Here is a 23,183-nt window from a genome sequence, read left to right as displayed (position 1 = left end):
TCACAGGACTGAATGTATGAGAGAGATTAAGTTGTATTGTTTTGACAAGGTTATGTGTGACATGGTACAAAAGGACACGGTTAAAATGAGTCCCCTCTCCAGAGGCTGACACCATTCCTTGCTTCCATTATAGTCTGCCAGATAAATTCTGTATACTTACAGATAAGTAGGCAACTGTGTCTGGGTGGTCTGGTGTTTTGTTTTATTTTGTTTTGAGACAGAGTTTCGCTCTTGTGGCCCAGGCTGGAGTGTAGTGGTGTGATCTCAGTTCACTACAACCTCCACCTCCCAGGTTTAAGCAATTTGCCTGCCTCAGCCTCCCATGTAGCTGGGACTACAAGCACCTGCCACCACGCCCAGTTAATTTTTTGTATTTTTAATAGAGACAGGTTTCACCATGCTAGACAGGCTGGTCTCGAGCTCCTGACCTCAGGCGATCCATCCGCTTTTGCTTCCCAAAGTGCTGGGATTACAGGCGTGAGCCTCTGTACCTGTCTTAGAGCAGTCTATTTTTATTTTTGAACCATACACTGTTCTGCATCTTGCCTTGGTAACTCGATGGCTTGGAGATCTTTCCAAGGCAGTGCGTGTCCTGCTGACCTGTTTCTGTTAAAGGATACTCAGTGTTGGCCGGGCGCAGTGGCTCATGCCCGCAATCCCAGCACTTTGGGAGGCTGAGGTGGGCGGATCACGAGGTCAGCAGATTGAGACCATCTACACGGTGAAACCCTGTCTCTACTAAAAATATAAAAAAATTAGCCGGGCGTGGTGGCGGGCGCCTGTAATCCCAGCTACTCAGGAGGCTGAGGCAGGAGAATGGCGTGAACCCGGGAGGCGGAGCTTTCAGTGAGCCGAGATCGTGCCACTGCACTCCAGCCTGGGCGACAGAGGGAGACTCCATCTCAAAAAAAAAAAAAAAAAAAAAAAAAAAAAAAAAAAAAAAAGATACTCAGTGTTCCCTGGTGTGAGTAGTCCACAGTTTGTTTGTTTGCCCAGCTCCCGCTGGTGGGTACATAGGTGCTTCCCATCTTAGGCTGTTTGCAAGGACGGTGCCATAATTTCCCTCATAGACACCCCTCTTACCTGTTGCCTGAAACATGCTGAAGGAAGCATTGGTGGGGATGGAGGCAACTCCCAGAGGGCTTTCTAGCTCATTCTGGCCTTTCCCCATATGCTCATCCCATCCACCTCTTCCCATCTCAGATCCAGATGCTGGAGATGATAAAGACATGACTCCAAGCAGCCTGCTGTATGAGTGGGAGGAGACACCATCCCAGGCCATGGTGGCCACCGCAGCCATGTTAGTGAAGAGGTTGTGCCTGGCTCAGACCACTAGCTTGGAGGTAAGTGGCTTCTCCAGCCCCAGGCCAGAGTCTTTCTTGGCCCTGAGTCCCTAGGACACCTTCCTTTTCCTGCCCATATCATGGCCCATCCTCCCAGATATTTAATGTCAGGGCTGTCACGTATGGGTGGGTAGGTTGTGCATTGCACAACTGTGCCTCATTGCAAAAGCAAGGAAATCTAGATGGTGTATGCCAAGCCAGTGCCCCATTCCAGGTTGGATGTGGGCAGAGGGGAAGGCTTTTCTCTTCTGTCTGTCTAGGAGCACACAACAGTCCTGCTGACTCGCAGTCTAACCTCCCAGACCTAGCCACGTGTGAGCCTCAGCTTTGAGGACTTCACACAACAAAGTTAGAAACACATGGGCCAGGCCTCCTCTAAAACTCCTGGCTGTTTCAAGTCAAGAAGCAGATGTGGCTTTGAGACTTATGGCCAGTTCCTTCCTTGGTGATCATCAAAAATCTGAGGCCCTGAGGCTGAGCTGTGATGATGAGATTCTCCTCCTCACCTGTCTTATTCTGAGAGAGGGCCCTGAACCCACATGTAAGATGCAAAGCATAAGAGAGATGGTTTAGCATGGTACAGTCGCTGGGGGAGGAAAGTGATGTGTCATTGGATTGAAGACTCACCCAGATAATCTAGGATGATCATATCTCAAGATCCTTAACTTAATTACATCTGCAAAGATCCTTTTTCCAAATAAGGGAAATTTACAAGTTCTAGGACTTAGGACATAGACATATAATTTGGGGGGCCTCCATTCAATGTTCTATAATTTTTTTTTTTTTTTTTTTTGAGACAGAGTCTTGTTCTGTCCCCCAGGCTGGAGTGCAGTGGTGCAATCTTGGCTCACTGCAAGCTCCGCCTCCCAGGTTCACGCCATTCTACTGCCTCAGCCTCCCGAGTACCTGGGACTACAGGCACCCGCCACCACACCTGGCTAATTTTTTTTTTTTTTTATTTTTAGTAGAGACGGGGTTTCATCGCATTAGCCAGGATGGTCTTGATCTCCTGACCTCGTAATCCGCCCACCTCAGCCTCCCAAAGTGCTGGGATTACAGGCATAAGCCACTGTGCCCAGCCTTTTTTTTAGACAGCGTCTCACTCTGTTGCCCAGGCTGGAGTATAGTGGCGCAATCATGCCTCACTGCAGCCTTGACCTCCCAGGCTAAAGCAATCCTCTCACCTCAGCCTCCAGAGTAGCTGGGACTGCAGGTGCATGCCACCACACCTGCCTAATTCTTGTGTTTTTTGTAGAGACGGGGTTTCGCCATGTTGTCCAGACTTGTCTTGAACTTCTGGACACAAATAATCCTCCCACCTCAGCTTGCCAAGGTGTTGAGATTACAGGCGTGAGCCACTGCACTCTGCCAAGGCTTTATAGTTTAATTGAGCACTTAGTGTATGGTCAGACAATAAGCTCCAGGGCCTGACTTGTGTTACCTAATTTAATCATCTCAGTGATATTCACATCATTGTGCCCATTTTACAGATGAGCAAACTGAAGCTTGAAGAGTTTAGGAAATGTGCTTAAAGCCACACTGCTAGTAAGTGATAGAGCTGGGCTGTTAACCCAGGCAGCCCGGCCCAAGGCAGGGTTTCTCACCCTGGGTGCTGTGGACACCGAGGGCTGGGTCATTCTTTGTGGGGGGTGTGGGGGAGCCTGTCATGTGCAATGTGGGATGTTTAGCAGCATCTCTGGCCTCTCCTCACTAGATGTTATCATCATCCCCACCTGTAGTCCGTGGTAGCCAGATGGCCCTGGGGAGCGCAGTTGTCACCAGTAGGGGACTGCTGCTCTGTGACCTGTGCTGTAACCGTTGCACTGCTGAGCCTCATGGCTTGATGGGAAGACAGGACTGTATTCTTTGGCCTTAAAAGTACCCATGACCACCTAACTGGACATTTCCCCTGGCAAACGTGGCTCAGGGCAAGGGCTGTGGGCCTGGGTCTCCACTTTTGGATGCTGGCAGAGCTAGCTCCAGAGGGCACTGTGTGGCTGTCTTTTACTTACAGACTGAAAAGGAAGTTACTGCCACCGGGGAGGTCCCCTGGGCTCAGGGGTAAAAAGCTGAGGATCCTGTTACTGGAAATGGCTTTGCAGGGACACATCGGTGCACACCAAGCAGCTCCTGGGCCCCTGGGAGGGCTGAGGGCCTGCCTGGGTTGCCAGGGGGACAGACCTCATGAGCTTTGGCTTGAAATGCCTCTGCCCCTCCCCATTGATGGTGGGTGGGAGACAAGGTTTGTTTTTCAGTCCGGAGACAAAACCAGGACTCAGCACTCAATAGAAAGCAAACCCCCTAGTCAGGCCCTCTGTAGAGAGGCCCCGGAGTTTCAATGTGGGGGGCAGAGGATGGGATGGCCAAGGGCGTCCCTAAGGAACAAAGGAGGAGGAAGCAAGGGTGCATCGGGGGTGGGAGGGGACAGACAGAGGGAGCCAGTGGGGCCAACTTCTCCAGGCTGCCAGGAAAGATGCCTGGGAGAGGGCATGGCTAATCACCAATCTTGGGTGTTCTGAGAACAAGGAGCTCGAGTTACAGATGTTTATTAAGGGCTGACTGTGTGCAGTCACGAAACGGCATGGACAGTGGCAGAACAGGACTGGCTCACAAGAGTGGGTGAGTAGATTTCCAGGTGTTCTGCAGACTGGTTTGTTAAACAGTGCTGTTTTAAACATTAAGTTGTGGCCAGGCACAGTGGCTCATGCCTGTAATCCCAGCACTTTGGGAGGCTGAGGCAGGCAGATCACCTGAGGTCAGGAGTTCAAGACCAGCCTGGTCAACATGGTGAAATCCCGTCTCGACTCAAAATACAAAAATTAGCCAGAAGCCTGTAATCCCAGCTACTTGGAAGGCTGAGACAGAAGAATCACTTGAACCCAGGAGGCAGAGGTTGCAGTGAGCAGAGATCCCTCCACTGCACTCCAGCCTGGGCGACAAGAGCAAGACTCCACCTCAAATAAATAAAATAAAATAAAATAAAACAAAATCAATAGTTGTATTAACATAGCTGACTAATTGGTACAAATACACACTTCAGTAGAAATCAGACTAACACTCGATAGATTCCTATGATGACTATAATTAACATTAATGCTACATTTAAAAATAGCTACAAGAGAATAATTTGAACGTTTCTAATGTAAAGAAAAGATAAATAGTTACGGTGATGGATATCACAATTATCCTGATTTGATTAGATGAATGTTTCAAATTATTCCATGGGTACCCTGAAAATATGTACGTCTAATGTGTACCAACAAGTAAATAGGCTGGGCGCGGTGGCTCACACATGTAATCCCAGCACTTTGGGAGGCTGAGATGGATGATCACTTGAGCCCAGGGGTTTGAGACCAGCTTGGGCAACATAGGAAGAACCCATCTCTACAAAAAACAAGCCAAGCATGGTGGTACATGCCTGTGGTCCTGGCTGCTTGGGAAGCTGAGGCAGGAGGTTGGCTTGAGCCTGGGAGGTTGAGGCTACAGTGAGCTGTGATCATACCACTGCACTCCAGCCTGGATGACAGAGTGAGACTCTTCTCCAAAAAAAAAAAAAAAAAGGAAGAAAAATTAAAAAATCAAATAAAAATAATTATATTAGAAACAAAGGTATTAAGCACTCCAAACCACAACTACCTGGTTATTTTACTACATTTTACTGTTGTCTTTCCATTAGAGGTTAGTCATGTTTGTTGTAACTGTATGGTAGAAATATGGTATGATATGCTAAGGTGCATTTCTTCCCAGGTCTGTCCTTAGCAATTGCATGTTGGTTGCCTGAAACTGACCATGGTGGGTGTATTTACACCATGGGAACTGGCAAACGCTGCAAATCAGGACTTTTTTTTTTTTTAAGCCATTGCATTTGGATGCTGGTTAAGAATGTGGGTTTAGGAGCTGGTGCCCTGGGTTCAAGTCTCTGCTCTGCTTCTGAGTAGCATGCGGCCAGCGGCACCTGACTCAAACACTTTTTGAATGTCACTTTCCTTCTCTGCTAGCTTAGACCAGTGCCTGGAATGTAGTAAAGGCTCCTTGCTAAGTAACTAGTGGTGTAGTTATTATTACAATTTTTTTTTTTCGAGACGGTATTGCTCTGTCACCTAGGCTGGAGTGCAGTGGTGCGATCTTGGCTCACTGTAACCTCTGCCTCCCGAGTTAAAGTGATTCTCTTGTCTCAGCCTTTTGAATAGCTGGAATTACAGGCTCGCGCCACCATGCCCAGTTAGGTTTTGTGTTTTTGGTAGAGATGAGGTTTCACCATGTTGGCCAGGCTGGTCTTGAACTCCTGACCGCAAGTAATCCGCCTGCCTTGACCTCCCAAAGTGCTAGGATAACAGGTGTGAGCCACTGCACCCAGCCTTATTACTATTATCATGTGTTATTGGTGGTGATGGGGGTGGCAGGTTTCTTACTGACTTACATGTCTGTCTTTTTTTTTTGGGACGGTATCTTGCTCTGTTGCTCAGGCTGGAGAGTGCAGTGGCGTGATCTCGGGTCACTGCAAACTCCACCTCCTGGTTCAACTGATTCTCTTGCCTCACCCTCCTGAATAGCTGGGATTAATAGGCATGCAACACCATGCCTGGCTAATTTTTGTATTTTTAGTAGAGATAGGGTTTCACCAGGTTGGCCATGCTGGTCTCAAACTCCTGACTTCAAGTGATCCACCCTGCTCTGCCTCCCAAAGTGCTGTGATTATAGGCGAGAACTACCGCCAGGCCCCGGACTTGATTTCTAGGCAGGAGCCTTGGACCCTTTGCCTCCATCCGTAGCCTGCCTAGATCTGTCCTCTTTTCTCCTTTTGAGTTTCTTCTTCTTCCAGTGAAGGGAAACGAGGATGAGCCACTAATGATCCCTCCTGTTGTGCCTGGATCTGAAAGGCCCATTTTCAGGGTAACACTTGTGGTCAGAAGCTTGCCCAGAGCAGGAGGACTGGTCCCGAGCAGGCACCATCCTCAGGTGCCCCTCTGCACACGTGTTCCGAACCCAGGGTGCCAAGGGCAGTCGGGGAAAGGCAGCCACCAGCCAGAGGGAAATGTGGCTGAGCCCAACAGGAAGGAAGGAAGGAAGGAAGCAGGCCTGAAACTGAAATTTTTTTGGATAGCAGACCCAAACTGGGCAATAGTCTTTTAGGCTACCAGTGGTCAGGGCCAGCTGCGATGGTGGCAGTTAGCCTGCAGCAGGGGCCGGCTCGTGGGTCCCACAGGAGGAAGGAAAGACAGAGCTGAGGGTTGCCACTGGCTCTGCCCGCAGAAGACACGGTCTGGGAAGGCTGCCTGGACTCTGGCAGGTAGACATGTTGGCAGGTGGGCCGAGTGACGAGTTAGGGTCTGTGTTGCAGGCTGTATCTTGCTGGGATCGAGCTGTGTGTGCAGGGATTCCGTCACAGCCACACACAGCAGGGAGGCTCAGGGTCAGGGAAGCAGGTCCAAGTCTCAGAGGAACCCTGGGTGGGTGGGGGCTTCAGACCTGGCCCTGGTCAAGCCTGGGGGAAGCATGGGGGCTTTCCTGCAGGAAGCCAGGACCTGGCCCTGGTCAAGCCGGGGGGAAGCATGGGGGCTTTCCTGCAGGAAGCCAGGACCTGGCCCCGGTCAAGCCGGGGGGAAGCATGGGGGCTTTCCTGCAGGAAGCCAGGACCTGGCTTGGCTCCTCCCTCGTTGCTCTTTCTGTGGCTTTGGGTTCAGGCCAATGCAGTCAGCCTGAGACTACAGGGGTACCAGAAGGGAAGGTTTCCCAAACTGAATGTGTCCTAAACCCAGGGGCTGTTCTCTGAGTGCAGTCCTTTATTTCTTGAGTTTCGGGCCCTCTGCACCCCCTATAATGCCCTTTATTAGTCATCACTGTTAATAATTATATAAAACAATTACATTTTTTAAAATTAGAAATATTGGAAAAGGGTGGGCACGATGGCTCACGCCTGGAATCCTGGCACTTGGGGAGGCCAAGGTGGGTGGATCACTTGAGCCCAGGAGTTTGAGACCAGCCTGGGCAACATGGTGAAACATCATCTCTATGAAAAATACAAAAAAATTAGCTGAGCGTGGTGATGCGTGCCTGTATTCCCAGCTGCACAGGAGGCTGAGGTGGGAGGATCGCTTGAGCCCAGGAGGTTGAGGCTGCAGTAAGAAGTGATTGTGCTGCTGCATTCCATCCTGGGAGACAGAAGGAGACCCTGTCTCTTAGAAAAAAAAAAAGAAAAGTGGTCCAGGTGTGGTGGCTCATCCCTGTAATCCCAGCCCTTTGGGGGGCTGAGGTGGGCAGATCGTGAGGTCAGGAGATCAAGACCATCCTGGCTAACATGGGAAAACCTCGTCTCTACTAAAAATACAAAAAATTAGCCAGACATGGTCACAGGTGCCTGTAATCCCAGCTACTCAGGAGGCTGAGGCAGGAGAATTCCCTGAACACAGGAGATGGAGGTTGCAGTGAGCCGAGATCATGTCACTGTACCCTAGCCTGGGCAACACAGTGAGACTGTCTCAAAAAAACACAAAAAAGTATATATATTATACAGGAAAAGATTGCTACCTCAGTAAATATTTGAAATATGCTAAGACTCTTTAGAATAATTATATTACAATCATAGTGAGCATTTATTGGGCTTTTATGAGATGCCACAGATTCAGACACTATGCCTGTTCTTTCCTGCCATATCCTGAGTGCAATGCAAGGCACATAGTAGGTGCTCAATAAATTCCTGTTAAAGAAAAATGAGCCAGCCTGTGTGCTTATAGGGGCTGGGGGTGTAAGTGAGGGAGAAGCCAGACCTGGAGCTTCATCTCACTGGGTCTCAGGACACCTTGGGAGAAGGTAGCAGGTCCTTCCTACTTTCCCCACGGTTGTGCTTGCAGGCAGGGGATGGGTGAGGTGATCTTTGGGGATCCCCTACACCGCTGGGTGTCTGATGCTGCCCCCTCTGAATCCCAGGCCATGGACTTGTTCCTGACACTGGTGTCCCAGCTCCAGGGCCTTTCCGGGGGTGAGCTGATGGAACTCTGGCGAGATTCTTCCTTCAAATGCCGAGACAACGGGTAAGGCCCCTCTCTGGGTGGGGGAAGGACCAGGAGCTGGCTGGGGGCATCCCTGGGCTGTGGGGAGTATTTGTGCTGTCCCGGGTTCCCAGTGAGGGATGGATGCTGATGCCTCATCCCGTCCCCACGACACTGACTTGTCATTAGTCCGAAGACGTGCACCAAGAAGGAGATTAAGGGGGGAGCCTGGAGGTTCCCACGGGGCCCAAGCTTGATCCTGCCTGAGACCAGAAGCTGAAGGACCTGGCGGATAAAGACAGCCATTGTTCCCTTCCCCAGACAGGGACCCTCTTGCTGGAATTAGCATTCCAGTGCGCCTAGGGTACCCTCCTGACGGGGGTGGAGAGTCAGGTCTGGGAGGTGCCGGGCAGGGCGGGGATTCCACCACCCAGACCTTGCTGATCTGGGGCCAGTAAGGGGGGTAAAGAGACTCCTAATCTCAGAGGGGAATCTCTGAGGCACTGACTCGGTCAGCTCAGGGCTATGCTCAGGAGTTTGAGATCAGCCTGGGCAACAAAGCAATGCCCCCATCTCCACAAAAAATTTGAAAGTTAGCTGGAGGTGGTGGTGAACACCTGTGGTCCCAGCTACTTGGCAGGCCGAGTGGGAGGATCACCTGAGCCCGGGACGTAGAGGCTGCAGTGAGGTGTGATCGCACCCCTGCACTGCATCCTGGGTGACAGAGACCCTGCCCCAGAAAAAGGGAAAAAAATAAATGTCCTGATGTTGTGCTGACTATTTGAGGTTTAAACGAGAGACTATTTGCTGATTGTTGGTTCCTGTTCCGCTAGGGATTTTTACCCCTACTCAGTGACGTTTGCTTGATTGGGTTTTCCCAAACCACTGTTTTTTGGGCGGGTAGAGCTGCCAGGGTCTGGGCTGGGTGCTGCTGTGCTAAGAGCGCAGGCCTCAGCCAGGCTCCGGGGTCCCAGACCTGGGTCAGCCCCTCCCAAGGTGTGAGGGTGGGCATGTCTGCACCGTACCTCTCTGAGCCTCAGTTTACCCCTGGGTGACTTCAGTGAGATGAGGCTTGCAGGCGCTCAGCATGTGTGGGTCACCTTGATGATCTCAGGCAACCACTGTTGGACGCACTGCCTTCCTGTGGGACAGAGCACTGTGTGGGCCTCATGAAGGAACTCATCGCATCCGGGGAGGTGGAGGCAGACGAGGCGGAGGCGTGGCTGTCATCACTGGCCTTCCTCCCACAGCCCACAGATGCTATGGTTCACATGCTGCTGGTAAGTCCCTGTAGCCCACCCAGGGCCCGGGTACCCTCCCTCCCTGGTTGGCTACTGGTTAGACTCGGGGGAGGTGATCGGTTCTTTTGTGCCAGTCCCTCGTAGGATCAGCGGAGGGGGCCAGACCGCCCAACCTCCTGGGCTACTGTGGCAGGTTCAAGGGAGCCTTTGGTATCAGAGAGTTCCGGGTTCAACTGTCAGCATTGTGCCTCCCACCTGTGTGATCCCAGGCAAGTGACTTAACTTTTCTGATTATGATTATTATTACTTGAGATGGAGTCTTGCTGTGTTGCCCAGGCTGGAGTGCAGTAGTGCGATCTCAGCTCACTGCAACCTCCACCTCCTGGGTTCAAGCGATTCTTCTGCCTCAGCCTCCCAAGTAGCTAAGACTACAGGTGCTTGCCACCACACCCTGCTAAGTTTCATATCTTTTTTTTTTTTTTTTTTTTTTTTTTTTTAGTAGGGATACGGTTTCACCTTGTCAGCCAGGCTGATCTTGAACTCCTGACCTCAAGTGATCCGCCCGCCTCAGCCTCCCACAGTGCTGGGATTATAGGTGTGAGCCATCATGCCTGGCTGTTTTCTGATCTCTAAAAGGACAATGGAAGTGGTACCTCTATCCTGGGCTCATAGTGAGGAATGAATTGCTGCGTGTGAAGTGGTTCTCCTGGGGTCTGGCACGAACTCTGAGCGCTTGAAATCAGAGCTGCTATTATTTTTATAAACACACATATTTAATGAGTCTGGAAATTAGGAAATCTGCATGAGATGAGGTCAATAATTTCTGCCAATAGTGGAGGTCTCGTTTAACCCTTGAGATGTCTTCATGAAGTAGGTGCTCTTATCATCCCCAATTTGCAGGTGAGAAAACTGAGGCCTAAAGAGGTTGGGCAGCTTCCTCTACCTGCCTCACACGCGATGCTCCACCTGCAGGCCAGAGTTCATGCCTCTCTGAGTCGTGTTTTCTTTTTCTGTCCTCGAGTTAGGAGGCCCTGCATGATCTCCAGCAGGTTCTGGGGATGCGCTGGCTTTGTGAAGTCTGGGGAGAGGGAGGGGGAAGGAGGGGGAGTGGGGGGTGAGGGGCAAGCAGGGAGACAGTATTTCAATGAACTTTTTATTTGAGAATAATTTTATTTATTTATTTATTTATTTATTTATTTATTTATTTATTTATTTATTTATTTTTGAGACTGAGTCTCTGTTGCCCAGGCTAGAGTACAATGGCACAATGTTGGCTCACTGTAGCCTCTGTCCCTGCTGGGTTCAAGCAGTTCTCCCTGCCTCAGCTTCCCCAGTAGCAGGGATTACAGGCACCTGCCACCATGCCTGGATAATTTTTGCATTTTTAGTAGAGATGGAGTTTTGCCGTGTTGACCAGGCAGGTCTTGAACTCCTGACCTAAGGTGATCCACCCACCTTGGCCTCCCAAAGTGCTGGCTGGGATTACCAGCATGGAGCCACTGTGCCCGGTCCAGAATAATTTTAGATTTACAAAAAAAAGTTTGCAAGGTTAAGAGAGGGTGTTTCTGTCTAGCCCTCAGCAGGGTTTCCCAACTATGAATGTCCTGTGCCACCAGGAAGCGTCGGCCCAGACTGAGAGGCTGAGTGGGTCTGTTCCCACCAAGGAAATTCCAGACTGCTGTGAATCCCCACTTTTTCCATGAATGTTCTCTGTCTGTTCTGGAATCCCCTCCAGGACACCCCGTTGATGTCAGTGGGTGTGAGGTTTAATCACGTTGTAAGCTCTCCGATCATTACATGCCTGTTTTCGTGTGTACAAGCTGTTCAATTTTTTTTTTTTTTTTTTTTTTTTTTTTTTGAGACAGAGTCTCTCTCTGTCACCCAGGCTGGAGTGCAGTGGCCCATTCATGGCTCATTGCAGCCTCAACCTCCTGGGCTCAAGTGGATCCTCCCACCTCCGCTTCCTGAGTAGCTGGGACATGCACCATCACACCTGGCTAATTTCTGTAATTCTTGTATAGATGAGGTCTGGCCACATTGTTGAGGCTGGTCTCAGACTTCTGAGCTCAGGTGATCTGCCTACCTCAGACTCCCAAAGTGCTGAGATTACAGGTATGAGCCACCGTGGCCAGCCCGTGAATTTTTACAACTGTGTTTGTTCACGTGTGTCACCACCTCCAGAACAAGAGAGAGGACGTTTCTGACTCCAGAAGGCTCCCTAGTGCCCCTCCCAGTTGGTAATGCCCAAAGGTCACCACAATTCTGACGCTTCTGCTCTTGAGGTTCACGTCCGTGGGTCACATGGGCTTTGGAGGCTGAATTCTTTTCACCCACGCCCTCTGCGGGATTGGTCCGTGCCGCTGTGTGTGGGGGGACTTTGTTCTTTCCCAAGCTGAGCCATACTCAGTTCCCTTCTTATAGTTTCCTCTCTTAATGGTGCCTTTATTTTATTTTATTATTATTTTTTGAGACAGAGCCTCTGTTGCCCAGGCTGAAGTGCAGTGGCGTGATCTCAGCTCACTTCAACCTCCGCCTCCCGGGTTCAAGTGATTCTCGTACCTCAGCCTCCCAAGTAGCTGGGATTGTGATGCACACCACCACGCTGGCTAATATTTTTTTTGTATTTTTAGTAGAAACGGGGTTTCACCATGTTGGCCAGGCTGGTCTCGAACTCCTGAGCTCATGTGATTTGCCTGCCTCGGCCTCCCAAAGTGCTGGGATTACAGGCGTGAGCCACGAGCCACTGCGCCCAGCTTTCTTTAAGGTGTCTTTCGATGAACAGAAGTTCTTCATGTTGGTGAAGTATGGCTTTTTGATACTTTCGAGCTGGTGTTTGATCTCCGTCAGGTCCCGACGCTTCCTGTCTTGTCTTCTCCCAGCTCTGTTTTCTTACCTTTTCAGGGAGGGTTGGCTTGAGCGTGATGACTGAGCTTTGGAATCATGTTGGAAAAGTGAAATCAGCTCAATAAGGGTCACAGGTTTGAGGATAATTTTATTTTTCCATCTTTAAAAAGGAAAAAGAGTGAATATTTTAAACAGACTTTTAACTGAAGTGTAAGTAAGCCTTCATAAGATGTTTGTGTTAAGATTGTTTTTTTCTCTTCCCACTTTCTTTTTTTTAATGTATTTTTCTTTCAAAATTATTTGTTCTTCTCTTTGTGATGTGGTTTCTGGTTTTTGTGAAAACGGGGAAGGCTGGCTGTTCTGGGCACATCCCCAGGGCAGTCATACACAGAAGCAACTGGCTCATTACTGTCTGGACTGCTCAGCACCCAGGCCTCATGCTGGCCCAGCTCTCCTGGCAGGGCCACCGGAAGCGGCTCACAGATCTGGGCTCTCTGCCAGCCAAGTGGCACCAGCCTGCCCCACAGCCCTGCAGGGCGTGACCAGGCTTCTGGCTCCAGCTTTGGTCTGGAACAGGCCCGAGCCTGCCCTTTCTGTGCCCCCACCGCCTTTCTTGGGCACAGTAGGCAGAGGCGGGAACCTCCAGCAGGCAGCCCTTCCCACATGCCCAAGAGCTTCTTAGTCTTTTTATAACCTCTGCTCTCCCAGCCAAGCCCACTTGCCCTGCTCTGTATTAAGAAAACAGACAGTTTTGTTTTCCTTGCCCAAATATAGGGAAACATTGAATGTGCTTTTTCCAGGCTTCACACACTCCTGTCCTTTCACAAAGTAAACATGCAGTGAGATGCACACACCAAGACCCACACACATGCATCCTGAGTGCACGTGTACGCACACGGGACACACCCCATACACACTGAAGCACGCACCCATTGCACTGGGACTTGCACACGCACACTGGATCATGTGTACATGCACGGACCCACACATACACTGACACAGGCTCACACTAAGCCACAGGGACACACAAACACACAGGGATATGCACACACATGCTGGATCATGTATACACACACAGACCCCCACATACACTGATGCAGGCTCACATCAAGGCAGGCTTTCCAAGGACACCCACATGGGGAAATGCAGGGACACACATCCACACCATAGACCTGTCAAGACACACACACACACACGTACACACACATACACATGTATTGAGGCATACATGCCAAGACTCACATACCTGGAGATGCAGATACACACCCCAGCGTGTACACATGTGAATACACGGCAGGACATGCACACACAGCAGGACACTTACACAGTGGGACGTGTGGAGACAGCCACTCACACCTGGACACATGCATGGGCACACCAAGATATACTCGGCTGTGCATGGGCACACAAGGGACACACAGTGCACACACACATATGTGGACACACGGGCACATGCACACACCCACTGGGACACACGAGGTGTCCACACAGGGACACGTGTGCACAGGCATCCACCAGGAAATACATGCATACTAGGGTACTCGAGTGAGCTGAGACACCTGCACACCCACATGGGAACAAACACACCCACAAGCACTGGGATTCCACAGCACACACCAATATGCACACACGCAGATGCTCATGTTCACACCTTCACACAGTGTGCTCACATCCTAGCATAACACAGACCTGGTGAAGAATCCAAGGAAAGAACAGAGCTGGGCAGGCTGGGCATGGTGGCTCACGCCTGTAATGTTAGCGCTTTGGGAGGCGGGCAGATCACCTGAGATCAGGAGTTCGAGACCAGCCTGGCCAAAATGGTGAAACCCCATCTCTACTAAAAATACAAAAATTAACCAGGCATGGTGGTGCACGTCTGTAATCCCAGCTACTCAGGAAGCTGAAGCAGGAGAATCGCTTGATCCCAGGAGGCAGAGGTTGCAGTGAGCTGAGATTGTGCCACTGCACTCCAGCCTGGGTGACAGCAGCGAGATTCCATCTCGGGGCGGCATGGGGAAGGGACAGAGCTGGGCAGAGATTTTATTTCCTCACAGCTGCCAAGCAGTCCCTGTTCTGGGGTGGTGTGGGTCTAGCACAGAGGTCCCCCAGGGCTGGATTTTAGAGTGAGCCCAGAATTTGCATTTTGAGAAGCAGTGAGTATTGGGATCATGCCTGATCTGGGAGCCAGACCCTCCTGGGTTAAATCTCAGTTCTACTATTTACACCTGGGCTACCTGAGGCAAGTTCCTTACCCTTTCTGTGTCTCAGTTTCCTCATCTGCAAATGGAAATAAGAAAGGCAACGTGTGTGACATGTTATCAGCAGTCTGGCTTGTAGTGAAAACAATTTGTTTACTAAGTTTTGTTGGTCTAGATCGGGCGTGGTAGCTCGTGCCTGTAATCCCAGCACCAAGGTAGGCAGATCACTTGAGGTCAGGAGTTCACAACCAGCCTGGCCAACATGGTGAAACCCCGCTTTACTAAAAATACAAAAATTAGCCGAGCATGGTGGCACATGTCTGTAATCTCAGCTACGCAGGAGGCTAAGGCAGGGGAATTATGTGAACCCAAGAGGCGGAGGTTGCAGTGAGCCTAGATGGTACTACTGCACTCCAGCCTGGATGACAGAGCAAGACTCTGTCTTAAAAAAAAAAGAAAAAAAAGAAAAAAAAAAAAAAAGATTTGTTGGTCTGATTTCTTTGAGGTGCCTGGGGCTGGGAGCAGCTCTGTCCTGAACCCCCTCCTGTTTGCCTTCCTTTCGTTGAAGACTTCAGTGCCCTGGAGTGAGGGTAGCTGGGCGTCTGAGTCGTGGGCCACATGGAGTGCTTTTTTTCTTTTTCTTTGTATTTTTTTTTTTTTTTTTGAGACAGAGTCTCGCTCTGCCACCCAGGCTGGAGTGCAATGGTACAATCTCAGCTCACTGCAGCCTCTGCCTCCCAGGTTCAAGGGATTCTTGTGCCGTAGCCTCATAAGTAGCTGGGATTACAGGCGTGCATCACCACGCCTGGCTAATTTTTGTATTTTTAGTAGAGACAGGGTTTTGTCATGGTGGCCAGACTGGTCTCGAACTCCTGACCTCAGGTGATCCACCCGCCTTGGCCTCCAAAGTGCTGGGATTACAGGCATGAGCCACCGTGCCCAGCCTCTGGGGTGCTTTTAAAATGTTCCCTGAACAGAGCAATTTGTTCAGACTCTGGGGGACTCTGCTCTGTATTACAAAATGTCCCAGGTGAGTTGGTGTGTGGCCACGGTGAGGCCTGTGAAGAGCCTTTACCCACTTTCTCTGGGTGGGGGCCCATTTCTGTCCCCAGCCACTGCTCCAGACCCCGCGGGCCAGCCCTGGCGCCTTCCTGGGCATTTCAGCCCTGGTGCACAACCTCTGTGCTTCTCTGGATGCGCCCTGCGGACAGCTGCCTGGAGTTGGCTCTCTAGTGAGGATCCTGGGAGATGCCTTGGGTGAGAACTGTACCATCCAGGGGCCCTCGGATGATGACAAGGTAAGGACATCCAGTGTCCTGAGTACCGGCTTCAGTGCACCCAGTGTGGCCCAAGCCAAGCAGCAAGCTCCAGATGGAGAGGGTGGGGATGGGTTCCCCCCTTTCCCTGCTTCCGCCCTTCCTCCTAACCCCCATCTCCCCTTTCCCGGTTCACCCCATCCCCCCACCCTCCTGCCTGCCCCTTCACGCCACTGCCCCTCCCCACGGTACTGCCTCTCCCCACACCACTGCCCTCATGGTCCTCCCTCCATCTTGATTTAGCTCCAGCTTGTGCTGAAGGCGATCGGCAACGCGGGCTTGGCAGCCATGGCTCTCACCCCCACACTGAGTGCCTGTGCATCTCTGAGAAGCAGCGGCCCCGAGATCCGGCTGGGGGCCATCCAGGCCTTCCGGAGGGTCCTCTGCTCTGCAGATGTGAGCCCTTGTGTGCTGTTTAACTGGGTTGGGGTTGGGTGGTGGTAGTACTCGAACCACAGTTTGCTAAGTCACTTCTTCAATTGTTCATTCATTTATCATGTATTTAATGAGCACCTACTATGGGCTGGGTACTAGTATGAGCAGGTATCTAGGTCTAAGCCTGTGTGTAGTGTGGGAAGCAGATTATTTATCAAACACACAAACAACCATATGATTACCAGTGCCATCTGTGCCCCCTTCTAGTACAGGGTTTGTCAGACTATGGGCCATGGGCCACTTCCTGGCCTTTTGTCTGTTTTTGTCAATAAAGTTTTATTGGAACACAGCCATACCCACTCATTTATGTGCTGTCTATGGCTGCTTTCCTGCTCTGCCTTCAGAGTCAACTCATTGCAAGAGACCGCATGGCCTGCAGAGTCTAAAAGAGTTCTCTGTCCCTTTACAGAAAAAGTTTGCTAATCCCTGGGCCAGTACCTCCCTCCTTACTCAAAGTCACAGTCCCTTCATTGACCTCCCAGGCCCTGAGGAATCTGACTTGTGGACCTCACCTGCTCTTTTCACCTCCCATCCCTCCTCCCCAGCACATTGCCCTTTCTGTTCTTCCTTAAACACTTGTGACCCTCTCTTGCCCCAGGCCCTTTGCACATGCTGTCCCCTTTCCTGGTACACTTTTCCCCCAGATGTCTCCAGGCCTTTCTTTTTCACCTCCCGTAGGTCTTAGCTTAAAAGGCACTTTCACCCTGTTTCCCCATTTCCCCATTTCATTTTTCCCTCCATAGAGTTTATTACCATGTAACTTTCTTTTTTTTTTTTTTTTTTTGAGATAGAGTCTCACTCTGTCACTCAGGCTGGAGTGCAGTGGCGCGATCTCTGCTCATTGCAAGCTCCGCCACCTGGGTTCACGCCATTCTCCTGCCTCCGCCTCCTGAGTACCTGGGACTACAGGCATCCACCACCAGGCCTGGCTAATTTTTTTTGTGTTTTTAGTAGAGATGGGATTTCACCATGTTAGCCAGGACAGTCTCGATCTCCTGACCTTGTGACCTTCCCGTCTCGGCCTTCCAAAGTGCTGGGATTACCGGCATGAACCACCGTGCCTGGCCACCACCTAACTTTTTATATACTTCACATGCTAATCTCATTGACTGTCTCTCTGCACTAGGATAACAGCTTCAGGTGGACAGGAGCTGGGTTGGTCTTGTTTATGGTTGTCACCTAGCACAGTGTTGGGTGCACAGTTGCTGCTTAGTTAATATTTGTTGCATGGATGGATGGGTGGGTGGATGGATGATGGGTGGGTGGCTAGCTGGCTGTGGAGGGAAGCCAGTAGGTATTGAGGGAGTCACAATGTGGGGAGGTGGCTTGCTTAGGAAAGGGCCCAGGAATGCCAAGACATTTAAAGACCTCCTGTGTGGCAAGACACTATGCTGTTTTTGTAAATAGTTTCATTGGAATGTAGCCATGCCCATTTGTTGGGGAGTTGATGAGGCTCTCTAGGCTGGGGCTGATAGACTGGGAATTAGGCACGGTCAGTGAACCCCTGCTACCTCCCACAACTGTGCCACAGGTGGGTGTGTGTCGGGGAAGCCTCCCACAGTGGGGACATCAGGACAGCTGGGGCTAGGCGCCAGGTCCACCTGCTGGAGCCAGGGACATCATACTCCTGGGTGGAGATAGGTGGGCCTTGGGTGATGGCCTTCCTTCTGCCCAAGCCAGCGATCGGTGCTGTCCCGTCTGTACCAATCCCCAGAGGAGGATGCTGAGATCCGTATCAATGCCTACCTGGCCCTGATGAGATGCCCTAGTGAGGAGGTGTTTGCCCAGGTGCGGCGCACCCAGGCAGGCGAGCTGTCCACCCAGGGTGAGCCATGGGTGTGTGTGTGGGAGGGGTGTGGGCAGGGGTAGGACTGGGAGGGCACCTCCTGGAGAGTGCAGAGGGTTTGAGAGCATCCTCTCCTTCTACTCCTCTGGTATCCTCCTGTCTTCTTGTTCCCCTGTTTCTCTACCATACTGTCTTGATAAGGGGCTGTATATTCTTCCCTCCCCCACGTGGCAATTCTAGTCCCCATTCTGCTGTTGAATGACTTTGGAGAAGTTGCTTCTCTTCTCTGGTCCTCAGTTTCCTCATCTGCAAAATGGGATGGGAATCAGTCCTCTTTTAGCTCTGGCCAGATCACGACACAGTATCCTAAAGAGAGACCTAAGATACAAGAGGGATGGCATCGGCAAATCTCAGATCCCTTCTGGAGTGAGACAATTCCCTTTGTACAGGTGCCTGAACCCACAGACGTAAATTCAAAAAAAATAAATTCAACTGACGGTTGAAAAAAATTTCCATAATGCACAGTGGGGTGAGAGCCTGGAGCCCGAGAGCCCAGGTTCAAATCCCAGCTTCACCACTTCCTTCCTGTATGCCTTTAGACAAGTAAGTAAACCTTTTTGAGCCTCCATTTCTGTACCTGCATATTTTAGGTACAGATAAAATATACAATAGGGATAATGTTAGTACCTCCCTCATAGTATTGCAAGCATAAAATGAGTTAATACACAAAAACATTTAGAATGCATAGTGTGTCATATGTATGACTGTTGCTTTTAATGTTATCACTACTGCTATTATTAGTGCAGTATAGCTAGGTGATCAAAATTTTAAAGCATAGGCAAGGGACAAATGGAAAATTAGCCTTCCTTCCTCTTCCCCCCAATATCTTCTTGTGTCCTGAAGATACATAATGTGAGCAATTCTCCTGTACATATAATACATACATAAACATACACATGTATCTCCTTAACAGTAGCATCTCAGGATCATGTTCTATTTGCTGTTGTGCTTTTGTGCTTTGTTTTTGTTTGTTTGTTTTTGTTATTTTTTTTGAGACGGAATCTCGCTCTGTTGCCCAGGCTGGAGTGTGATGGCGCGATCTTGGCTCACTGCAAGCTCCACCTTCCAGGTTCATGCCATTCTCCTTCCTCAGCCTCCCAAGCAGCTGGGACTACAGGTGCCTGCCACCACGCCTGGCTAATTTTTTGTATTTTTTTTTAGTAGAGATGGGGTTTCACCATGTTAGCCAGGATGGTCTCAATCTCCTGACCTCATGATATGCCCGCCTCAGCCTCCCGAAGTGCTGGGATTACAGGTGTGAGCCACCGCACCTGGCCTTTTTTTTTTTTTTTTTTTTTTTTGGAGACAGTCTTGCTCTGTTGCCCAGGCTGGAGTGCAATGGTGCGGTCGTGGCTCTCTGCAACCTCTGTCTCCTGGGTTCAAGCAATTCCCCTGCCTCACCCTCTTGGGTAGCTGGGATTACAGATGTGCACCACCATGCCTGGCTAATTTTTGTTTTCTTTTAGTAGAGATGGTTTTGCCATGTTGGCCAGGCTGGTCTCGAACTCCTGACCTCAGGTGATCCATCCACCTCAGCCTCCCAAAGTGCTTGGGATGACAGGGGTGAGCCACTGGGCCCAGCCTCTTCCTTGCTTTTTGTCTTTAACATGTCTGGGAGCTCATTTCTCATCTATAGCTCTTATAGACTCTCATCTGTGGCTGTGTGGGTGTTCCACCAGAAGTTTGTACTGTAACCCATTTCACCAATCTCCGTTGATAGACCTTTAGGCTGTTTCTTGTCTTTTGCCATTAGAAGCAACAACCACAAACCTACCTGCACAGCTACCTTTGGCCCTTGAGTTAATCTCACTTTAGGATAATTTCCCAGAAGATAAGTTGCCATGGTAAAGGGTATGCACATTTAAAAGTCTGATGTGATGTTGTTGAATTACCTTCTGAAGAGATGGCACTATTGGAAGATACAGCTCTCTGCATCAGGAGTTTCAGGCCTGGAGTGTGATGTGTGCCGAACCCCTCCTCAGGGGATCAGCTGAGGGACTCAGTCTCCACAGTGGCCCTGGGGTACCACCTGATGTATTGCCCAGTGGGAACAAGTGGCCACCTTATCCCTAAAAACCCACATTCTGCTCTATTCTTTGATAGATTGTTCCAGAAGTCCCTGATTGGACCATCTAAGAGCCCGGGACGATGTGGGGAGGCTTGGGGGCTCCCTGTAAGACTCTATTATTCCCCGTTGGACTCAGTCCCATGAGGCTGTCATTTGATCTTTATCCCTCCAGGGACCCTCATGGGTCACACGTCACCTTTTGCTGATCCTGAAACATACAGTCTTTTAAGGTCCGGGCTCTGCTTTTAACTGATCTTCCCAAAAAGCCCTGCAAGGTACTTTGTTAGTTCCTTTTTCAGATGAGAAGTAAGGTTCCAAGAGCTGGAGTGACCATCTCAGGCCACACTGGTACATGGTGGAACTAGGATTTGAAATCAGATCTGACTTCCCATTTTCACTGATGAAGAAACTGAGGCTCAGAGAGGCAGAGGGACCATCTCAAGGTCACACAGCTTTTGAGCTTTGGGACTGGGTTCAGACTCAGGTCTGACTTTTGAGCCCATGACACTTTCTCTTCTGGGAAGTGTGTCAGAATTTCATACGCAGGCTGGATTTCCACGTTCTGTTAAGGCACGACTTGTTGGCTGCTGTTTCTTGAGAGAAGACGTAGGTCTCCGTAGCCAGGCTCCTGAGAAGCCCCTATGTGTGGGCATTGCAGGACTGGGATGGGGGTTGGGGGAGGGTCTTTTCTCTGGACAGCGCCAGCTCCAGGCCCTTTCCTCATGTCCCCTCCCTGCTGCCTACGACTCTATTCCAGTGGGTTCTTTTGTGTGGAGTCATCTCCTGCAGCTGCTGGAGACGCGCGACCCCCTGAAACGGGCCCTCCGGGATACCCTCCCTGAGGACATTCTCAGCCAGGAGTTCCACCCAGAAATGTGGAAACACTCATCCTATTCTGATGTCACTTTCCGATCAGGTATGGCCATCCTGGGCAGTCCCAGTCCTGCTCTGGGACCACGAAGGCTGGGGGACCCTGCAGCTCCAGCTCTCGAGAGCATACGGATCAGACGTTGTGTCAAGGGGTCAGATACTTACATGCCAGTCGGGTGTGGTGGCTCAAACCTGTAATCTCAGCACTTTGGGAGGCTGAGGCAGGAGGATTACTTGAGCCCAGGAGGTCGAGCGTGCAGTGAGTCATGATTGCACCACTGCACTCCAGCATGGGTGGCAGAGTGAGACCCCACCTCAAAAACAACAATAACAACAACGACAAAACAAAACAGAAAACTTGCTGCTTCTTCAAACTTTTTTTTTTTTTTGCAGTATTTCGATAGCACCTGCTGCTTTTTTAGAGAAGTCATATCAGTTATTTTATGGTATTCAACTGAATACTTATATCTTTTTTCTAAATTGGCTCTTTGTACCTTAGATTTATGTTAAAAAGGAAATTGTCTATCACTACCATTAATAGAAAATCAATTTAACTCTCTGTAAAGAGAAGATAGTCCTAAAAAGAAATACTGTACACCCAGAGGTGGGTAATGAAACACTGATTTATTTGTATATATATGTATGTATATATATGTGTGTGTGTGTGTGTGTATATGTGTGTGTGTGTATATATATATATGTATTTTTTGACATAGACTCTTGCCCTGTTGCCCAGGCTGGAGTACAACAGCACAGTGTTTGCTCACTGCAACCTCCACCTCCAGGGTTCGAGTGATTCTTCTGCCTCAGCCTCCCGAGTAGCTGGGACTACAGGTGTGCACCACCATGCCCGGCTAATTTTTGTACTTTTATTAGTAGAGATGGGGTTTCACCATGCTGGCCAGGCTGGTCTCGAACCCCTGGCCTCAAGTGATTTGCCCACCTCGGCTTCCCAAAGCTGGGATTACAGGCATGAGCCACTATGCCTGGCTGTGAAACACTGTTTTATTAAATTTTCCTGGCTTCTGTGGCTTGCTGAGGGCTACCAATTTTGAGAAGAGTTTTTTCCTGTGTTAAGAAGAGAGATTAGCCCCATACTGAGACTGCCTCTTTGTTGTAATTAAACAGAAATTCAAAAAGGGAATCTCTTTCAAGCTAAGGCTCCAAAACTACTTCAGACATTCTTGGAAGCCTGGGGTTGGGGATTGGGTGCTCTGGGTACCTCCTCTCTGCCTGTCAGCAGAAGTGGGTGTGTGTGACTCTCTGTCCTGGACTCCCTCTGTTCTTGAAAAGGCTTAAGGCTGTTTCCCACCCTGGCCAGGGAGAGGTGGGAAGACACACCATGTGTCTGGCTCTGTCTCAGGGTATGGCCCCATGGTAATAGCCAGACCCCACTCTGAATGTGCACAGAGTGTACTGATGTTCTTTTCTTACTCCTAGTGTTTGGCAGCCTGGGAGCCAACGTGGAGGGGACCCTTCTCTTCTCTCCTGCCTCCTTTCTTCCCCGTTCTGCCACAGTCAACCTGACCATCCACACCATGGGCCGTGCCTTCAACCTCCTGGAGGTTAGAGGGGAGGCTTGTTGTAGCCTCTGCAGGGTCTCTCCTAGACTTGGGGCCAAAAAATAACCCAGTCACTTATCTGTCCATCCATCCCTTGACTCCATTGCTTAATCTCCTCCCCCAGTATCTAGTCACCCACCCACCCATAGATATGTCCATACATGTATCAATTCACCTACATGCCTCCATCCCTCCCTCCTTCCATCTATCCATTCACCTGCTCATCTGTCCATCTGTCCATCCACCTACATCCCTCTCATCCATCCACCCACCCACCCATCATCTATCCAGCCATCACTCATCCATCTACCCACCCATCCATCTACCCACCCATCATCCATCCACCCACCTACCCACCCATCCATCCATCTATCCATCTATTCACTCATTAATCCACCTACCAAACCACCCACCATCCATCCATTCACTTATTCATCTGTCCAGCTGCCTACCCATCCATGGACATACCCA

General features: G+C 50.2%; 1 protein-coding gene across 1 annotated transcript in view; it reads left to right on the top strand.

Moving 5' to 3' along the window:
• LOC104667724 overlaps nt 1-23,183 on the top strand; it is a 152,532-nt gene that overhangs the window by 18,237 nt on the left and 111,112 nt on the right. The window contains exons 8-15 of the mRNA XM_030925148.1: nt 1,204-1,343; nt 8,271-8,374; nt 9,447-9,612; nt 15,728-15,913; nt 16,175-16,327; nt 18,047-18,191; nt 21,038-21,196; nt 22,591-22,715. Of these exons, the coding sequence (XP_030781008.1) occupies nt 1,204-1,343; nt 8,271-8,374; nt 9,447-9,612; nt 15,728-15,913; nt 16,175-16,327; nt 18,047-18,191; nt 21,038-21,196; nt 22,591-22,715 (1,178 nt within the window). The remainder of the gene's footprint in view (nt 1-1,203; nt 1,344-8,270; nt 8,375-9,446; nt 9,613-15,727; nt 15,914-16,174; nt 16,328-18,046; nt 18,192-21,037; nt 21,197-22,590; nt 22,716-23,183) is intronic.

Source organism: Rhinopithecus roxellana, chromosome 20 (genome assembly GCF_007565055.1).
Source record: "Rhinopithecus roxellana isolate Shanxi Qingling chromosome 20, ASM756505v1, whole genome shotgun sequence".
Classification (NCBI taxonomy): domain Eukaryota; kingdom Metazoa; phylum Chordata; class Mammalia; order Primates; family Cercopithecidae; genus Rhinopithecus; species Rhinopithecus roxellana.
This window is presented reverse-complemented; position numbering and strand designations above follow the sequence as displayed.